Source organism: Siniperca chuatsi, linkage group LG6 (genome assembly GCF_020085105.1).
Source record: "Siniperca chuatsi isolate FFG_IHB_CAS linkage group LG6, ASM2008510v1, whole genome shotgun sequence".
NCBI classification, from domain to species: domain Eukaryota; kingdom Metazoa; phylum Chordata; class Actinopteri; order Centrarchiformes; family Sinipercidae; genus Siniperca; species Siniperca chuatsi.
The window spans coordinates 6,541,394-6,561,006 of record NC_058047.1 but is presented as its reverse complement, the minus strand read 5'-3'; the positions used below and the strand labels follow the sequence as shown (position 1 = coordinate 6,561,006).

General features: G+C 38.5%; 1 protein-coding gene across 2 annotated transcripts in view; it reads left to right on the top strand.

Annotated features, from left to right (window-relative positions):
- LOC122877994 (contactin-associated protein-like 4) overlaps nt 1-19,613 on the top strand; it is a 106,452-nt gene that overhangs the window by 57,753 nt on the left and 29,086 nt on the right. For both annotated transcript variants that reach the window (XM_044200262.1, XM_044200260.1), the window contains 7 exons: nt 381-648; nt 1,593-1,742; nt 4,137-4,308; nt 10,707-10,813; nt 17,007-17,126; nt 17,327-17,527; nt 18,339-18,501. In XM_044200262.1, the coding sequence (XP_044056197.1) occupies nt 381-648; nt 1,593-1,742; nt 4,137-4,308; nt 10,707-10,813; nt 17,007-17,126; nt 17,327-17,527; nt 18,339-18,501 (1,181 nt within the window). The remainder of the gene's footprint in view (nt 1-380; nt 649-1,592; nt 1,743-4,136; nt 4,309-10,706; nt 10,814-17,006; nt 17,127-17,326; nt 17,528-18,338; nt 18,502-19,613) is intronic.

The following is a 19,613-nucleotide window of genomic DNA, read 5'->3' as shown; positions in this document are numbered from 1 at the left end:
TGTGTTTTTGTATTCTGGATATTTCAATCATGCTAATGCTTCTGAACTTGAGCTCGAACTGCAGCGTTTCTGAAAAATAATTATTCTAGTCTGAATTTATCCATTGTATCCTTTCTATGCTGGGATTAGGAGATGCAAGACAAATAGTGAAAGTGGGTGCAAACGCTGTGTGACCCTGATGCTTCAAGTTTTCTAGTTTATTTTAGCTGCTCAGCTAATATCAATATGGTAATACAGGTGACCTTATTTCAGCAAGCTGCTGATGAGACCTCTGTGACATCGACTCAAACCGAGTCAACCTCTGCAGCTAATGAATATTCATGTTTTATTATCTCTTTCATAATCATTTCTCTCTCTCCCTTCCCTCATCTCTTTCTCAGGGCAATGTGACCTTTTCTTGTGCTGAGCCAGTTTCAGTCGCTGTGACGTTCACTGACTCACAGAGCTTCCTACAGTTGCCAGGACTGACATCGTGGTCATCGGGAGTTGTCTCTGTAGCGTTGCAGTTCCGGACGTGGAACAAGGCAGGTCTTCTCTTGACCTTTGACCTCCCGCAGCAGGAGGGTACAGTCTGGCTGTACCTTAGTGAGGCCAGACTCCGCCTACAGATCAATAAAGTTGGCAGGGCCCAGCTGGAGCTCAGCGCAGGTCGGTCCAATTATGATTTTGCAGTTACACCTTTGTCATTTCACACAGAGACGTGAATCTGTTGACCATGTTGTTCAGTTGTATAATGGAGTCATAGCATGTTCTCACAGCTCAGATTTATGCCACAGACATAAAAAATCTAATTTGTTCCATCTAAGCACAAAAAACACACTAGAGGAGTGGTTTTATTGGGGTTTCACACCAAAAGCACAATGTCAAACTTGCACAAGACCATTATTTTCAGTGGAGAAAGTGGCTCTGCTGAGATATAGCGGTCATAATTAATGCTGTGATCATGTACATTCAGATGTAGTGTGCAGAATCCTAGTTAGCTGTTTTTTTTTTAATACTTCATTTTGCACTCTACCTTGTGCAAAGTATTCACTCTTGTGAGTCATGTCTGAAATGAAAGTCAATCAAAATCTTTGGCTTGAAAGTTGTTTCTTCACCTTGGAAACAGCGGTCTCAAGGTCCACTTACTAGCTTTCTGTGGCGTTGAACCGCATGTCACAGTCTTCCTCAGCGGATAGTTGTCATCATGTGACCTAAGTACATAATAACAGTTGGCCATATATGGGGAAAAAGTTGTGACCCCTGTCAAGCTCCCTCTGCAGTGCAATACTGAGAGATGTGGTTGGACGCTCCAGTAAAAGCTAATAAGTGGACCTTGAGTTAAATTTTTGTTAAATCAAAATATTGCTTCTGGCTCATTAAAATCTTGATATTTCTCCAGACCCAGCTACACAGTAATTAATTAAGTATAACAAACACAAATACTCAAACTTATCCCATAGTTAAATCACAACTCTATACAGCTCCAGGAGGCTAAAACACCTTCATCAAGTTTAAGGAACTGAAAAAGGAGTCATGATCCTGATTTGCAGCCATACCCAAACACCAAAGAACATAAAACCATTCATGTTTGTGTCTGTGTGTGTATAAAGGCTCAGGTCTGAATGATGGTCAGTGGCATTCTGTGGAGCTGAACTCCAGACAAGATCATTTAAGCATCACAGTGGACAGAGACAAAGGAGCCACCGCTCACACCAGCATCCCACTTCCTCTAACCACAGAGAGTCAACTCTTCTTCGGTGGTAAGAAGACATGAAAGAATACATATGTCATGTATGCTGTTTCTATCTGTTTCTTTTTTTGTCTTAGCAGTTAAAACAACATTGTAGATACAGCTGAGGACAGCTGCCAAAATATTCTGAATTAAAATACTTCTCTTGTCAAATGTTTTAAATTGTACACAGCAAAAGTATTTTGCTGATATGGGCATTTAGGACTGATTAAAATTCATAGAGGTACTCAGGTTATAATTATCATCTCTAGATCTCCTTTGGAGGTTTAGTGCCACCCAGAGAGGAATGAAGTCATAAAGCTGCTTAGTCTTTCCCTCTCCAATCCCTCCTCCTTTTTCCTCTCTCTTTCTTTGATGTTTCCTTCCTTCAAGTGATCTTTCTCCTCTCCATTTTTCTTGCCTCTTTCTTGCCTCTTTCCTTTTTGCTCTTCCTTCCTCGATGCATTCCTTTCTCTTTAATCACCTTCTCTTTTCATTTTTCTCAAACTCCCTTGTCTTTCATTACTCCCTCTCCTGTCTCTGCAGTGCTTGTATATGTTCTCCCCCTCAACTAGTCTATACACCCTTTTGTACACTCACACACAAATAAAGGTATATGCTGTAGATACATTAACCCACCACACATGTCATTGTCTATTAATGAGATTGTGGCCTTGAACAGCCTTTTTCCAACCCAAGTCACATGGTAGTTCACCTGTAAGATTAGAGAACACAGTCTCTGTATATTGAAAAACATTACAGTGAGTTTGACTCCAATAGTGCTATAGAGTGATTTTTATCCCTCAAATAGTAATGGTACTTACAGATACTGACAGACTTAGTGTGTTAACACCAAATTTCGGAAACTTCCTCCATGCGTCATTGTCACTGCCATAAGGAAAACAGCTCCAACAAAATCTTATTTTGAGCTCCTAAAATTCAAAGTGACAATAGTGACTCATCTTTCCTCCCTCCTTTGCTGGGAGGTGTCGAACTGTGCACCTGATGGGCTGACTGTAATTAGAGCAACGCAGAGCCTGGAGCAGGAATGCTGTTTTTGGCCTCAAAATGCAACCATCCAGGATCACTGATGGATAAGACATAGAGCTCATTCACATGCTTTGGCAAAGAGTGGTTTAATATGACAGCCACCTCAGGTTTGCCTATGCGGAGGGCTTAGATCAGGGTAAACGTCATATACCCCGAGATAATGAAGTGGAAAACAAAAATCCTTATGAACTTAAACCTTACAGTAGATTCTCCAGCGATTGTGGAATAAACAGCCTCTTTCCCACATTGAATCTGAAAATGCAACTCTGCTGAGAGAAAGAGGAGCAAAGAAATCCTTGTTTTTCCTCTGGAGAGGAACCAAATGGCAACTACCGTAGGTGCAGTCTTTGGAGAGAGAATCAATCTACAGCGCTGAATAGTCCTCCCTTTTTACCTGACAAGAGTAGGTTGTTAGCTAATGCTACGAATAATAACCTGGAGGAGCCTTTTTTCTAGATGACAGTGGCAGTTACAGTGCCTGTTGGCTTATATCAGCCTGTGTCACATGTGACTTTGTGGGCATAAATTCTCAACTTGCGTCTGAGTGGAAAAATATTCAGCGTTTTTCATAGTCTGGGTGTCGGGATGGATTTCATAATAAATCACTATTACTTTTAACAACCATTAATGTGAGTTTTAACCCCCTACAGTCAAGTTTAAACCTTAAGCTGGCATCCATAACTTTCCACATCAAGTGATGAAGTTAGACATGTACTGACACTGTCAACCTTCTGGTACCACCTGACAAATCTGTGTTTCAGCACACTCCTACATACAGATGTATATAACAATAATATATACAGTATAAAAGACATTGCTGATTTAAGCTTAATTTTGGATTTTACGTTACAACTAAATGTGCCCAGTCTGATTGTTTTTGCACTTTGTTTTAATATCTGACCTCAATGTTTTCATTAGACAGAAGACAAAATGTTCCACTCACATATACATTAATGAAGTTTTATTAAGACAGCAGTACTATTCTGACACTCTACACTTCAGTGTGAAATTATATTTGTTTTTAATTGTGCTGAGTGCTCTGCAGTAGCTGTTTTATTAGGTCTTGGTTTCTTGATACATATAGGGTATGAAGAACATACTGGCTTATATTCAGATGACATAAAGGTAGATCTCTCAGTTAATAGTGTATATATGGCATGTGAGTTGCATCTACATAGTATCCATGTTTTTTATGCTTCCATCAGTCATGAAAACATAACTAACATAAGACATGGAGACACAGTTTGGGGCTTCTGGGAGGAAAAGTTGTATTGATAATCCTACCAAAAAACAGCATAAACAAATCCAAAAAGCAAAAACAAATACAAGGCTGTGGCCCAACCATTGATTTAGTGTCATGTGTTTCCCTCCTCAGGTTGTCCTATTCAGGAGAGCAGTCAGGCGTGTAGGAATCCCTTCAAAGTGTTTCAGGGCTGTATGCGTCTCCTGATTTTGGATAACCAACCTGTTGACCTGATCAAGGTGCAACAAAGGCTGCTGGGAAACTACAGCCACTTGCAGATTGATATGTGTGGCATCATCGACAGGTTAGTCTCCAAAAGTGCCATCTGAATTATTTTCTTTACTGCTGTTATTCCTGTTAAACCCACACATCACACAGGTGTCTGAATGGGATGCCATGCAAGCAAACATTCACATTTTATGTGCCATCTACTTTTATTTTGCTCTTTGGGGCTGATTGCTCTCATTAACTTTTCTCATGATGTCCCTCTGCTTTGTGTGTTGTTTTGGTTCAAAGTGGTTTCCACAGTAATTTGGGGATTTCTGAAGACAGCGATAGGAAATACTCAGTTTGTGATTTATTTGCATTTCGCTTCTGGTTTGGACCACATATTTGAAAATCCTATTATAACTGTATTGCCCAGACACGGTTTCTCCTTTTACCATGCTCAATAAGATACACAGATGGAAAATTCAATTTCATTAGTTGTCATCCTCTTTAAAGTCAGTTGAGAACCCAAGTACAGATAGAAGCAGGGGGCTATAGATGTTCTCAAGTTACTTTTGTTGTTTTGTCAACATATCACAATCAATGAGGCTAATTAACTAGACGTGGTAATTGTCACTCTGTGACTCAGAAAACAATAAACATCCATAGAAGGGAATAATGATTTAAAGGATAAGTCTGGTGATATTCTATATTTTTTATTGTCTGTAAATCCCATGAAAAACAAACAAAACCAACAATTAACTGATTTACTAACAAGTATTGTCTATGTATCCAAAACCTGACATAGCTTATTCCTCTGTGCCATAGAAACAAAAGTTCTATGGCACAAGTCAAGTCAAGCCATTTTTTATTTATATAGCCCAATATCTCAAATCACAAATTTGCCTCAAGGGGCTTTACAATTTGTACAGCATATAACACCCTCTGTCATTAGATCCTCGATTTGGATAAGGAAAAATCCAAAAAAAAAAAAAAAAAAAAAAACCTCAGGAAGAGCAACAGAGGAGAGAGCCCTCTCCCAGGACAGACAGACATGCAATACTGTAGATGTCATGTGTACAGAATAGACCAACATAATAAAATGACAGTATAGACAATCAGGATGACAAAATTGTAAATAGATTGCAACAATTAAAAACAATTTAAAATATATCAGTGAGTCACACTTTTGTACTGGTTAACATGTTCCTGTTACAATGAAGTTGGCCACTGTAGTTTATTTTCAGTCAATCTCACATACACTGTCCTGCTGCTGTAGATACTCTCTAATATATCAAATCTGCAGCTGAAAATATTCTCCAACATATACACTATTTACTTAAAGAAAGTATATATTCATGATGCATTTATAAAGATTTACATTTTCACTAGTAACAAATGGGCTTGGGGCTGAGAACCAGACTGACAAATGCACAGTTGGTTTTGGTCTTTTTATGGGATGTGTTGATAATAACAAAAATATGGAATATGGCCTGCCTTTCACAAAGAGATACAGGAGTAATTGAGGGAGGCAAACTCAAGACTGAAGAACCAGAAGAAAACTAGCACAGAGTATATTCAACCTACTAAACAGATTAAATCAATATTTGACATGGCACTCATTGGCTGGAACGTCCCAGTGGCTGTTAGTGTGGACAGAAGCTGGTACCTTGGACAGCTTCTTTGCAGGGTCAGGACCTTGGAGAGCGCTGCAGCTTGCAGTCTGGACTCTCTCATTTCAGAGTTTACTGCATTAGCAGGCAATGTAATTATTATGTACAGCATACAAATTCACAGTTCTTAACAATTCTTAAGTACAATCAGATAAACAGGTAGATAAATAAATACACATTGAAAGGTGAATACTAAATAATGCATGTAATGGGTGTCAACTTTTATTATGATTATAGGGATACAAAGAAAAATTGTGTTTTCAAAATATACCATCTGTCAGCCTGCTTACTGGGGCTTTTTACTCAAGGAAAAGTTCTGTAGGTTATTTCTTATAATCCGCACTCCCCCTCCCACACACAGTAAATATAAGTTTCCAAATCTAAACTATCTCTCTGGGGTGGCTAAATCACTTGTTTTTAACACAGAATGAAAAAGATCATGTTGAGAAATCCCTCCCTGAGGCACAAGAGAAAGCAGGGATTGAAAAGGAAGCACTAGTAGCCATTAATTAATCCAAAATTCCCAAGAATAGACTTTAAGAACACCACAACAGGGCACGGCTATACAGTTAGGGATTGGCGGTTGGTTTCACGTCCTGCTACTGATTAATATGTGCCAATGGAAGTGTTCCAGTGTTGCGATGAGTGTTGGGGTTTCCCATGGTTCCCAAAACATTCATTGACTCCTCTGTTAACTTTTTCCACCTTTGTATTTTGTGTTTTGGATTCATACTTTGGTCAATAAATATTGTGCGTGTATATATACAGTATATATATAAATTCAGGAAGACCTTTAAAGAAACAGTTTGACATTTTGGGAAATACGCTTATTTGCTTTCTTGCTCAGAGTTAAATGAGAATACTGATACCACTCCGATGTCTGATGAATATGAAGCTGGCAACAGGATTAGCCTAACTTAGCATAAAGACTGGAAACGGGGAAACAGCTAACTGGGCTCTCCAAAGGTAACAAAATTCACCCACCAGCTCCACTAAAGCTATCTTATTAACACATTATATCAGGTTTGTTTAATCAGGACAAAAACCAAAGTGTAAAAACAATTTGTGGTTTTACGGGGCATTATGTGCCGGACTATTTGTTGGCCGGGTGCAGTGGTTTCCTAGTCTTCCTAGTCTTGTTGTCAACGTGAGATTGCCAGGCTGGAGTATGCATGAACCACATCTATTGGCAAAAGTGTTAATACCTGTTCCGAAAGGCCATGCTCGTAGCCAGGGCAAAAGGTCTGCCATCGTAGAGAGAGCAGTATGAAACAATGAATCATACAAATTGGGATAATGGAGCACAGTTTCAAACATTCTCTCCACGAAGGCATTCATGGTGTTGGACTCGTTTGAAAAATAATGAAAATAATGAAAAGACGAGACAGAAGTTGCAGGGGGAGGGGGTTTCAGACGTTGTTCAATGATTCAACAAGCACTTTCTTTGAAGCATACTGACACCTTGAGGACACACTTGCTTTCTAAGGCTATGAAGTCTGTGTACTCCCTCCTGCCGACCTCTCTCCTCACTGTATGAGTGTGTGTGAGAGTTTATGTTCTGAAGCGAGGTAGATTAAGCTGTCAGAAGGCAGTAATTCTGACCTCTTTGCTTCTGTCACCTTCCTGACAACTTAATAATACACCTTGTCAAAACATACACACACATCCACAAATAAAAAGAAACACAGGTCACCAAGAGGTCCACTCTTCTTGTTGTGTCTGACTGTCTGTGTATCTGTCTGTCAGCCAGTGACTATATCTGAGACTCACACACACATCTTACCCTTCACACTCACATGTCATTCCCAAACTCTCTCCTGTGTGTGTGTGTGCGATGTGGCAGCTTATCCAGGACCAGGTGCAGAGCAGACTGAAAGGATAAAATTACATACTTTTCCTCTCTCTCACTCTCTTTCTCTCTCTCTCACACTCTGCTTTTCAGCAGACTGCAGTTATTTGAAGTCTTTGTAGGACATCCCAGTCTACTTGCCCAGTAATAGTATGCAGATCGGGGAGGTGCTGTGCTGTGTTGGTTTAGCCAGAGGCAGTAATAGAAACCAGGGAGATTGGATGCAAGCCCTGTGATCCAAGCTACGTTATAGGACACTGTCACACCACACTAGAAAGTTTTAGATAAGCTACAAAGTCTCTTTGCTCAGTTAATCCTGGAGTCCTGTGATCTGTGGTGCAGTACGCTGTCACGTTGCATTGCAAGTTGTTAGTCAAGCTAGAAACCCTCCGGAGATGTATAGAGGACAAGGGTTTGCAAAATCAAAACTTTTAGCCCTGAAAAGATTTATGGTAGATTTAGTGATACAGGCTACAGTGCAGTTCACCGTTTGACCCAGGTTTGTGTTTCTGTATCTTCCTGTAATTCTCTCTCTCTGTGTTCCTGTTTGAGGCTGCATACGCTGCTGACAGCAAACTGGATGTTGAGACAATGACAGAAAACTCCACCAACTCTGCTGGAAAGAGTTGCCTACTGTGGCTGCAATGGTTCTTGCCAAGAAAAGTTGAATTTTCCCAACTTTTGCCAAGTGCAGTGGGAGTATGGACAAAGTGGATGTTGAAAAATCTAGCAAATGGGTGCATGCACAGACATTTGTCTACCTGCTCTTCTCGTCTGCTCATACAATGAAGATAAAGTATTTTCTCTGGGCATTCATTCTGGAGCCTGCATGGGGGAAGATGTAGCCTAATGGTAAATTGTGGTATTTTTATGTGCTTGGCCTCCGAATAATATACAGAGGAAATTTGTTTTAATAGTTTTATCAAAATGTTGATAATTAGTCATCTTCGAATGAAAGCAAATGTTGAAGAGATTAAAAATAACCATGTTTTTTTCCCCTCTTTTAATCAGGATGGATCTGTAGGATTGTGAGGAAGGTCCCAACATGGGAAAATATTCAAAATGATCCAACGAACAATTTGACATTTTTGGACATATTCCTCTTTGCTCTCTTGCTGAGAGTTAGATGAGAAGATACCACTCTCATGTCTGTTCGATAAATATGAAACTACAGCCAGCAGCCAGTTAGCTCAGCTTAGCAAAGGGACTGGAAATAGCTGGCCTGGCTCTGTCCGATGTACCAGCAATCAATTAGTAATTAACATGTTATATCTTGTTCATTTAATCACTTAAAAAACATTCATTTAAAACACAAGTGTAAAAACAACATATTGCTGGGCTATTAGTTCGAGTGCTGTCACTCCCTAGAGTCTGCCAAGAAATAGTACGGTGCACAGCCCCTCATAAAACCACAACTTGACGTTTTTACACTTCGGTTTTTGTGTGAACAGAGCCAGGCTTGGTCTTACCCCCTGTTTCCTGTCTCTGCTCTGAGCTATGCTAACCGGCTACTGAAGCTTCATAATACTGTAGTCATGAGAGTGGTATCAATCTTCTAACTCTTGGGAAGGAAGCACATAAGTGTATTTCTCAAAATTTCAAACTATTTCTTTGACATAAAAAAATTATGTTTCGACTTACCTTTCAAAATAACCACTGTAAGAATCAACCTAAATACTCTGGACAGGATCATGAGAAATAGTCATAGCATTGGGACAGGACAGGATTGACAACCATAAAACTTTCAGGATTGGGTGGGAATTGGAAGAAATAGATTGATTGGCTATGATAAGAACACAGTTTCACTCGTGTTGCCTTCTAATGGTCACACCTCTTGTTTGTTACAAATTACTTTGACAGTAAGAAAGCAGTTTATCCATTGCTACTGACTGCCATGATTCCAGTTAGCATAATTTTTTTAACTAACACATCTTCTCTTTCAGTCTCTCTCTAGCTACAGTCCCCTGACCTCATTTCCTTAGGTTCACTGTCCAAATACAGTTGATATCCTGCCTCCATCTCAATGCTACTCTCTTCATCCATCCTTCCCTCCATCACCCTCAGCCCTCTGTCTCACCTCTTCCTTGTCACTGTCTCTGCTTCTCTCTCCTTCCATCCTGCATCATCCATGCTTCCTAATTCCTAAATCCTTTGAATGTACCTCCTTTCTTTCATCCTGTTGGATACCTAGCTTTGCTCGAGGAAGATTTTGTGTGAGCGTGTATATGCTCTCCTGTACTTCTGGCTTTGTGAGGACCACTGCCACTTAGACCTTGAGGGTGAGGACATTTTGGTTAAGGTTAGGGTAATGGTTGGAGATAGGAATGTAGTTATGATGGTAAATTTAAGGCTTAAGGCATAGGAATGCACTAGGTCTGTAAGGGTACTCACAAGTGTAAAAGTACAAACGTGATTGTGTGTGGGGGGAGTTAATTTAATGAAAAATACAGATCTCATGTATTCCACTCTACGTTTTGTCTGTGTAAACATGAAAAGAGTTTGATCAAAAGCTGTTTATAACAATGTGTCCTGTGCGCATCTTATGAACAACTACAGACAACAGCAGATGGAAGATTAAGGAAAGAAATGTGGTTACATATCTTTAAAGGTGTTTCTTTATTTGGCCCAAAAACATTGAATAAATAGTAAAATGTGACTTTGTTCTTTGAGCGACAGGTTGGGTGGGAGTTCAAATGTTTTGTCTCCGGCTGCTATAATGTTAGTTAACAATACTAACAAAGGGATGTTTTAAATCAGCTACTCTCAGAACTTGCACCTATGTTCCACTTAACATGAAAATAAAGACTTGTGAAATTTTCTTTTAAAAGATTTTAAAAAATGTTTTAAGACTGCTTTTATTCAGGTTTGCTAAAGGTATGTTGTTCCTTTTCATGCAGACATCCTTGAGAAACTTTTTAGAGACACTAAGCTTGTCCTTTCCTGTCTGTATCTGTGTCACTGTCTGTCTCTCAGGTGCTCCCCCAGTCACTGTGAACACGGAGGTAGATGTACTCAGTCATGGACCACCTTCCACTGTAACTGCTCCAACAGCGGCTACAGAGGAGCCACCTGCCACAGCTGTAAGCAACCATCAACAGGGCATCTGCAGGTCTTTAAAATGCTTGAAGCCTAAAATATAATGATGAAAATAAAAGTTATTAAAGTGTTGAAATGTGGTCAGTACTTTTTAATGGCCTTTTTTACACCTTTTCACAAACTCATAGCTATATGTCACCCATTGTTAATATAAAAATATTCATTAGTGCAGCTTTCAAAGTAGTTCCAAAGTAACGCAAGCAAAATGAGACACATTTAAGTAATTGCTTCTCAAAAATCTAAATGTAAACAGTAGCAATGTCTGCTTTATTATCTGATTATGTATTTTAGTGAATGCATTGCATTTACAGTTCCATTTACAGTTTGCAATACATTGGATTTCTTATATGCTTCCTATGTGTAGCTTAACATTTGAGTTATGTTACAGTACATGCTAGACATTCATAGATGAGGAATTGGACAAAAGTCTGGATGTTCAAATTCTACACATAGTGGCTTTAAATCCACCACACTCTCCTTTATTTTGAACTTTATTTAATTATTTATAAAAAAAGGAAAAAGTGGTACAAAAAACAACATTAAAATCTGAAAACTAAAATGGAACTTTAAACCCAAAAATAATGGATAATTCATGCTCATAGATCTTGTATCTCTAACAAGACAGCAGAATTATGGTTATGCTGGAAAAATCTAACTTGACTCTGTTAACATGCAATTGAAGCTGATAGTTTTCTGCATGTTTTTATTATAATACAATACAGATGAGAACATATTTCACTCAATTTCGCTATTTGAAATTATAATTGCTGCTGATGACAATGCTATAGGTCATCACTTGGAAATAATAGGATTAGATAAGAAGTTTTTGTGGGCAACATTTGATGTTCAGCTGAATATCAAATGTTGCACTTGTGAATGAAGCCTTCGATTAATAGAGAATAGGATTAATACAGTATTCCAGACATGTTCTCATTGCATCTGCTTTAATAACAATGAGACCCCATGTCCCCAAACACTTAATTTCCTTTTGTGTTTTTTTCCGACTCCATTGTTTCAGAACTTTAATTAGCCATGTTCAGTCGGGAATAGACTAAACAGATTGGTAGTACTTTATTATGCTGAGTAAATTAGACTTCCATGTCATTTTAAAGTCTTAAAGAGTGTTATTTTTGGCTTTCTGACACCTGCAGATGGTCCACCAAATCTGGTCTTCTTATTTAATTTTGTCATTTAAAATTTGTGTTCCTGATTTCTTATTTTTTTGCATGTTTGTCACACTTAAATGTTTCAGATCATCAAACAAATTTAAATATTAGTCAAAGATAACACAAGTAAACACAAAATGCAGTTTTTAAAAACAAACAAAATCCAAGCCTATTTTGGCCCACTCATCTTTTCAGAATTGTTGTAATTCAGCCACATTGGAGGATTTTCGAGCATGAACTGCCTTTTTAAGGTCATGCCACAGCATCTCAATAGGATTCAGGTCAGGACTTTGACTAGGCCACTCCAAAGTCTTCATTTTGTTCTTCTTCAGCCATTCAGAGGTGGACTTGCTGGTGTGTTTTGGATCATTGTCCTGCTGCAGAACCCAAGTTCACTTCAGCTTGAGGTCACGAACAGATGGCCGGACATTCTCCTTCAGGAGTTTTTGGTAGACGGCAAAATTCATGGTTCCCTTTATCACAGCAAGTCTTCCAGGTCCTGAAGCAGCAAAATAGCCCCAGACCATCACACTACCACCACCTTATTTTACTGTTGGTACAATGTTCTTTTTCTGAAATGCGGTGTTACTTTTACACCAGATGTAATCGGACACACATCTTCCAAAAAGTTCAGCTTTTGTCTTGTCAGTCCACAGAATATTTTCCCAAAAGTCTTGGGGATCATCAAGATGTTTTCTGGCAAAAATGAGACAAACCTTAATGTTCTTTTTGCTCAGCAGTGGTTTTCGTCTTGGAACTCTGCCATGCAGGCCATTTTTGCCCAGTCTCTTTCTTATGGTGGAGTCATGAACACTGACTTTAACTGAGGCAAGTGAGGCCTGCAATTCTGTGGATGTTGTGGGGTCTTTTGTGACCTTTTGGATGAGTCGTCTGTGCTCTTGGGGTAATTTTGGTCAGACAGCCACTCCTGGGAAGGTTCACCACTGTTCCATGTTTTCACCATTTGTGGATAATGGCTCTCACTGTGGTTCGCTGGAGTCCCAAAGCTTTAGAAATGGCATTATAACCTTTTCCAGACTGATAGACCTTAATTACTTTCTTTCTCATTTGTTCCTGAATTTCTTTGGATCTCGGCATGATGTCTAGCTTTTGAAGATCTTTTGGTCTACATCACTTTGTCAGGCAGGTCCTATTTAAGTAATTTCTTGATTGAAAACAGGTGTGGCAGTAGTCAGGACTGGGTGTGGCTAGAAAAATAGAACTCAGGTGTGATAAACCACAGTTAAGTTATGTTTTAACAGGGGGGGCAATCACTTTTTCACACAGGGCCATGTAAGTTTGGATTTTGTTTTCCCTTAATAATAACAACCTTCATTTAAAAACTGCATTTTGTGTTTACTTGTGTTATCTATGATATATTTAAATTTGTTTGACGATCTGAAACATTTAAAGTCATATAACTGTATATATATATATATATATATATATATATATATACATATATATAAACTGTATCACTTTGTCACAGAGAACACAAAGAACCGCTTCAGAAATTTGAACAATAACTCTTCTTTTACATAAGCAAATAGCAAATGTAACTAGGATAAAGTGATTTCTGATATTTGGGAACATAAACAATGGAAGCAATCTCTCCTGTTTCTCAAAAATTCTCAAAGGAAAACTATTTGTTTTGCAGAACAAGGCATTTGAAGAAAGGCACCAGGTGAAAATTAATGGTGTGCTACGATCTGAGTGTATGTGACATTATTTTTCTCCTAAACTGTAACTACTGCAGTTTTATAAAATACACAAAACAATGATTAAAGCAATAATTGAATACTTAAGTTACACATCTCCCTCCTAACTGCATCAGGTACGTGCAAATTAAGTTAAACATGCTTTTAGCACAAAATGAGGTTAAAAAATGGCTTATTTCTCAAAATATTATACATTACCTGTAGGCCTGCGGAGACTTGTGGATACGTTTGCACCAGATTTGATATGCAGCTTCTCAACAAAAATAGCCTGGTTGATAATACATAATGCAGAAATAAAGTGTCACTTTATCCACTGAGAGAAAGCTGAAGAAAGAACAAAGGGATGGCATCCCGCTGTAGATGAAAGCCACAATTTTCACCCACTTCCCACTTCAAACAGCACACATCAACCACAACGTCAAAGCAAGTGGTGTGAACTTCTTTCTACTTGCTTAGTATTTGGATTTTTAAAGGTATGAGGTCTCCAGGTAGTTCATTAGGAGGGGTAATCATAAAAAGGAGTAATTGAAAACTGTCAAAAAGCATAGGTTTAGTCTTAAGTAGCCAGAAAGAACAGCTTATGCATAAAATATAGTATTTTCTGTACAAATCTAATATAATAAGGTTCTTTAATTTGTTGGAAAGAACCCTGGTCTTCCTCATTTAGTGTTTTTGTGAGAGAGTTTTTAAGAGTGTGGACAGAAACAATTCCCTCATAGCTTGTTATATTTAGTCTTGAAAGCAACTAACTATAGTATATGAAACGTTTTTTGTTGTAATCAGTTCTAAATATTGCTATATAGGTCAGAACATTTGAACTAGAATGTAAAACTTCTTGTTAGGTTCAGAACAAACCGCAAAATCGTTCAACTCCCTCCCGATAAAGATTGAAAGGAGAGAAGGGTAGAGAGATAGAAAGATGAGACCAAAAAAAAGAAAAGAGGACTGGAAGAAGTCAAACAGAAAGAAAGATAAAGAGAGAGTGAGGATAGGAACAAGAGGGAGGTATGCAGCGGAAAAGATGGAGGCAGAAAGCATGTCAGAAAAGGAGAGTGAGCCCCAAGGGAGACTGTTCTTTCTACATAAGTGGATTTCAACTTACAGACTGCCTACAGTATTTTAGGTGAGTCAAATTAGAAATTAAAGAGATAATGGCTTTGATTAATCTGCCAAGCATTGATTGAATCTTTCTGCGCTCCGGTGGTATGATCAGCTCCGGGCTGGATCAGGGCCAACTCAGGTTCCCCACACACACACTGCTCACCTCTGTGTTTGTTTGTTACATTTGGGTCAAAACCTTTCTCAAACTGTATCAAGGTGCTGTCTTGGGAAAAGGCTTTGACTGACTGTGTACAGTATACAATGTGGGAAACTTTTTCCACTGTTCATAGATTGACTCTTGTGATTTATTTTCTTGTACTATTCTGAAGGGAGTGTGTGTTAGTCTGTGTGCGTGTGTGTGTGTGTGTGTGTGTGTGTGTGTGTGTGTTCTACAGAGCAAACATTATGTAACCAGGGGGCTTTATATAATTTCTTTTCACCTATTTCAGTTCTATGGTTCCAGTTTTATTGTTACATAACTGTTTTTAATTGATTAATGCCTTTTTAAAATTGTTAATCTCATTGGCATTCACTGCTCCTTTTTCATCTACATTTATTTAGAATATAGCACTAATGCAAATAGGGTTAGGAATGTAGTTTTCCTCTGGGGCAATTCACACCTAAATGACATTTGCATTATATTCTAATACAGTTTAGATACAAACAAGCAGCTATCATCAGAGTTGGGTATGGTATTGATTTTAACAATTCTGATACAGATTGTGCTCATCAATTTCAGCTTGTATCAAAAACTAGTTGTGATTCTTTGCATACTATTTAAGTAAGAAAAGAAACCAAAATATGGTAAAAGCAAAATCAGATTTTGCCGAGAGGACAATTACAATAAATGACAAGGTATTTTATTATTTTTGGTGATATGGTAAATATAGGACAAATATGAATATTCTCTATGTTGTGATGCACAAGTTGAATGTTCACTGAATGTACACTTTCTTAAGTGCTTGAGTGGGACAAGACAAAATTACCATTATGATTACAACTCAACATTTTCACATTAGATGGATTGCTTCTATTGAATTGAATTATGTTAATAAAATTTGGCTGTATCACTGCTGTCTTTTGACATATATGAAGCAGGCAGAGCACTGAAGTCACGTTCTTTGATTGGTGTCAGCTGTCACAATATCATTGGCTTATTAACTCAGCTTTCACTGATACTTTGAAGATACTCTGATGCCAACACTGATTGCTGTTGCAGCTCCATCCAACACCCCAACCTCTTCCTTATGACATTGAAGCTCTGGTATTGTTATCTTTTAATATCTTTTATATTTAACATAAGTGTCTCTGACTGAATTGGAGCCAGCAATGTAGGCAGAACTGTAGTAGTCTCAAATGTAGCTTAAACAATAACAATAATCCATTATTTAGGAAGAGTAAATGTAATAGCTACACAGCCTACTCCAAATATTTTACCAACCTGTCCAAGAGCAGTAAGGTAACATCTGTGTCTGCCCTCAGTCCCTTCTCTCAGAGCTCTCCAAAAAGGAAAAGTTAAAGCTACACCAATGTTATCCATGTTTGTCCTCACCATCGATCGCTTTCTGTTTTTTTGACAGAAATCCTTCCTCTCAATGCTGCGTTTCTTTTTTAGCATCAGAAACATTTCTTGGACACTTCTTAGGTTTTACTCCTAGTTGACGTAGCCTACTTCGTTGCTGTGGTTGCTCCAGAGCCATGTAGAGGGAGAGTTGCGTCATGTTCAATTTCAATTCAAGTGGCTTTATTGGCATGACTGCATACAATACCACAATACCACGTTGCAAAAGCACATTAACACAAACTATACAATCATAATAAACATAAATAAACAATGCTCAATAATAAACAATAATAAACATTCTCTCCAATGGACCTTTTTTTTTTTTTTTTTACAGCCATTTGGCGGATCGTGGGGCTCTCTACATGGCTCTGGATTGCTCCCCAGCTTGTAATCTAGCAAACCAGTCATTGCTGTTGGCTTGGCACAAACACCAGATTTAAAACTTCCGTGTATTGCAAAATACAGAAAGATTTACCTGGTGGTGATAGGCTTAAAAAGCATTGTGTAAATTCCTCTGGCAAGGGCTTGAATGTAACGGACGTTCATTTATATGTAAAAGTCCTGCACTCCAGCTTTAAGATTTTATTATCGTTAATATCATATCCTTTAATTGCATTTTCTTTCACAGCGACATACAAACAGTCATGTGAGGCGTACAAACACAAAGGCAACACATCAGGACATTATTACATAGACGTTGACGGCAGTGGACCAATCAAACCCCAGCTCATCTACTGTAACATGACAGGTAAAACACAAGGACACACACGCAAATACAGCATTCGTACCACACAAATCGACTCACTAAATCTGTTCATGAAAGTGTCAATGTATTTTGTTTCATTTCATAAAAAATGTTGATCAGATTTTTTAGTCTGAATGATTAGAAGAGATAATTTTTGGCATAATAATTTTATTTCCCTCTTTCTCTTTTCTTCTTTCCACCAGAGGACAGGGCATGGATGGTGATCCAGCACAATAACACAGAACTGACCAGAGTGGATTCATCTCCTGAGAGAAACCAACATTTAACCCACTTTGATTACGCTTCTGAAGAGGAGCAGTTAGCAGCCATCATCAGCCAATCAGAACACTGTGAGCAGGAACTGTCCTACCACTGCAGGAAGTCCCGCCTCCTCAACACACCAGGTCAGCTCACTGTTTTCTGTTGTATCTAAGTTACTCAGATGGGATATTTTGGAGGACAGTGAGATGTTTAAGTTTTATTGTTATTGTTAAGCACAAGTAAATCACCAGCTGCTTTTGATTCTGGGTTCTTTTTATTGTTCTTTCTTTAAAAAGGACTTAAATACACAAAAAAAAAATCATGTTTACAAAGTAGGCACAAGCTGCATTTTCACCACAACATTTATGCTCATCTTCTTGCCAGAAGAATTTAAACTGTAACATCTTCTTACCTTTACTCATATAAAGCGGAAAATAGAATACTTGAGTTCAAATTGCACTGAAGAAAGTAGCCCATCTTGTTTCCATCACTGTGTACACTACAAAGCCTACTTATCAGAATGCTTGTGAGGGAGAGATGTCTTGATAGAGTAGCTGCCCCATTATCTGTCCAATTTTAGCAGGGAAAACAGTAGTGATACACGGTCAAGACTGGGCTGCAAGGCTGTAAGAGTTCAATAAAGAGCAGCGACAGAAGAGTGCTGGTTTGTGTTGAAATCCTCTAGAGATGGGTGCTATAATGGGTGTTAGACAGGCAGATGAAAGAAGACAAATAGAAGAAGGGAAGGAAAAAGACAGGAAGATCTTCATATCTCCCATTTGATATGCAAGTCAAGTGCTGACTTAAACAGATACATCTACAAAATGTGTTGTGATGAAAATATAGATGAGTGAAAATGATATACATTTTCCATTCAACTGTCAGTTGCTGTAGGATTCATTGTCTTACCTGGATTTGTGGTTAATGGTGTGTATTTGTTTGTGTGTGTTTCAGAGGGTGTTCCGTTCAGCTGGTGGGTGGGAGGTCTGGGTCCAGGTCAGGTCCAGACGTACTGGGGTGGGGCTCTGCCGGGCAGCCGGAAGTGTGCCTGTGGTCTGCAGGACAACTGTCTGGATTCAAATAACTACTGCAACTGTGATGCTGACTATGACCAATGGTACTGTACTTTATTATGTGTACTTTTATACTGTTTTGAAGAAAGAGTTAGGAAGTTATCCAGAAATATGAATGAATCCAGTACTACCAAAAACACTGTTCAGTCACTGTATGTCTTTATCAAAATGTAGGGCTGTTTAGAATCTGACTTTGGTGATATCCTGACTTTTTCTCTAGCGCCACCAACAGGTTGACATTTTTTGCTGTTAGTGAAATATCTTGACAACTATTGGATGGATTTCGATTAAATTTGGTACAGATATTCATGGTACCCAGAGGATGCATTTTAATCACTTTGATGATCCCCGGACTTTTCCTGTAGTGCCACCAGCAGGTCAAACTTTTCATTTATCCTGTGAAATATTCCAACATCTAGAATGGATTGGTGCAAAATTTGGTACAGACATTTATGGTTCCCAGACCATGAATCCCATTGACTTTGGTGATCCCATGACTTTTCCTTTAGTGCCACCATGAGGTTGGCATGTAGTTTTGATAGAAATATCTCAACAACTGTTAAATGGATTGCCATGAAATTTGATACAGACATTCATGTCCCCCTCAGGATGAACTGAAATCACTTTGATTCTCTAACTTTTCATCTAGCGCCATCATCGGGTCAAAATTCCAATCGGTCCAATGCTTTGGTTTGTGACCAAATACCTGCCAAACAAATGACATTCCCACCAGCCTCTGCTGTACTTGTTTACTTGGCAAATATTAGCATGCTAATATGCTAATTTAAAATGGTGAACATGGTAAACATTATACCGACTTAACATCAACATGTTGGCAACATCATTGTTACCGTTGTAGCATGCTGACCTAACCTAGGTCAAAGCACCACTGTGTCTAAGTACAGCCCCACATAGCCACTGGCAAGGCTTTTATTTTTAAAAATGCCATACTATGCTTTTTTGAGTTTTCCCTGCCATTTATTGTATTGTATAGCATTACTGTGCATGTAAAAGATCTGAAAAGTCACAAAGTCCAAAGTCTGTGCCAAAGGGAGGTCTTCTCTCCCACAGAAAACACCATGGAAAACATTGTCTGACATGCCTTGTTGGAATTCCTGCCTCTTGTTCCGTACCTTGGTTACATAACCAAGGCACA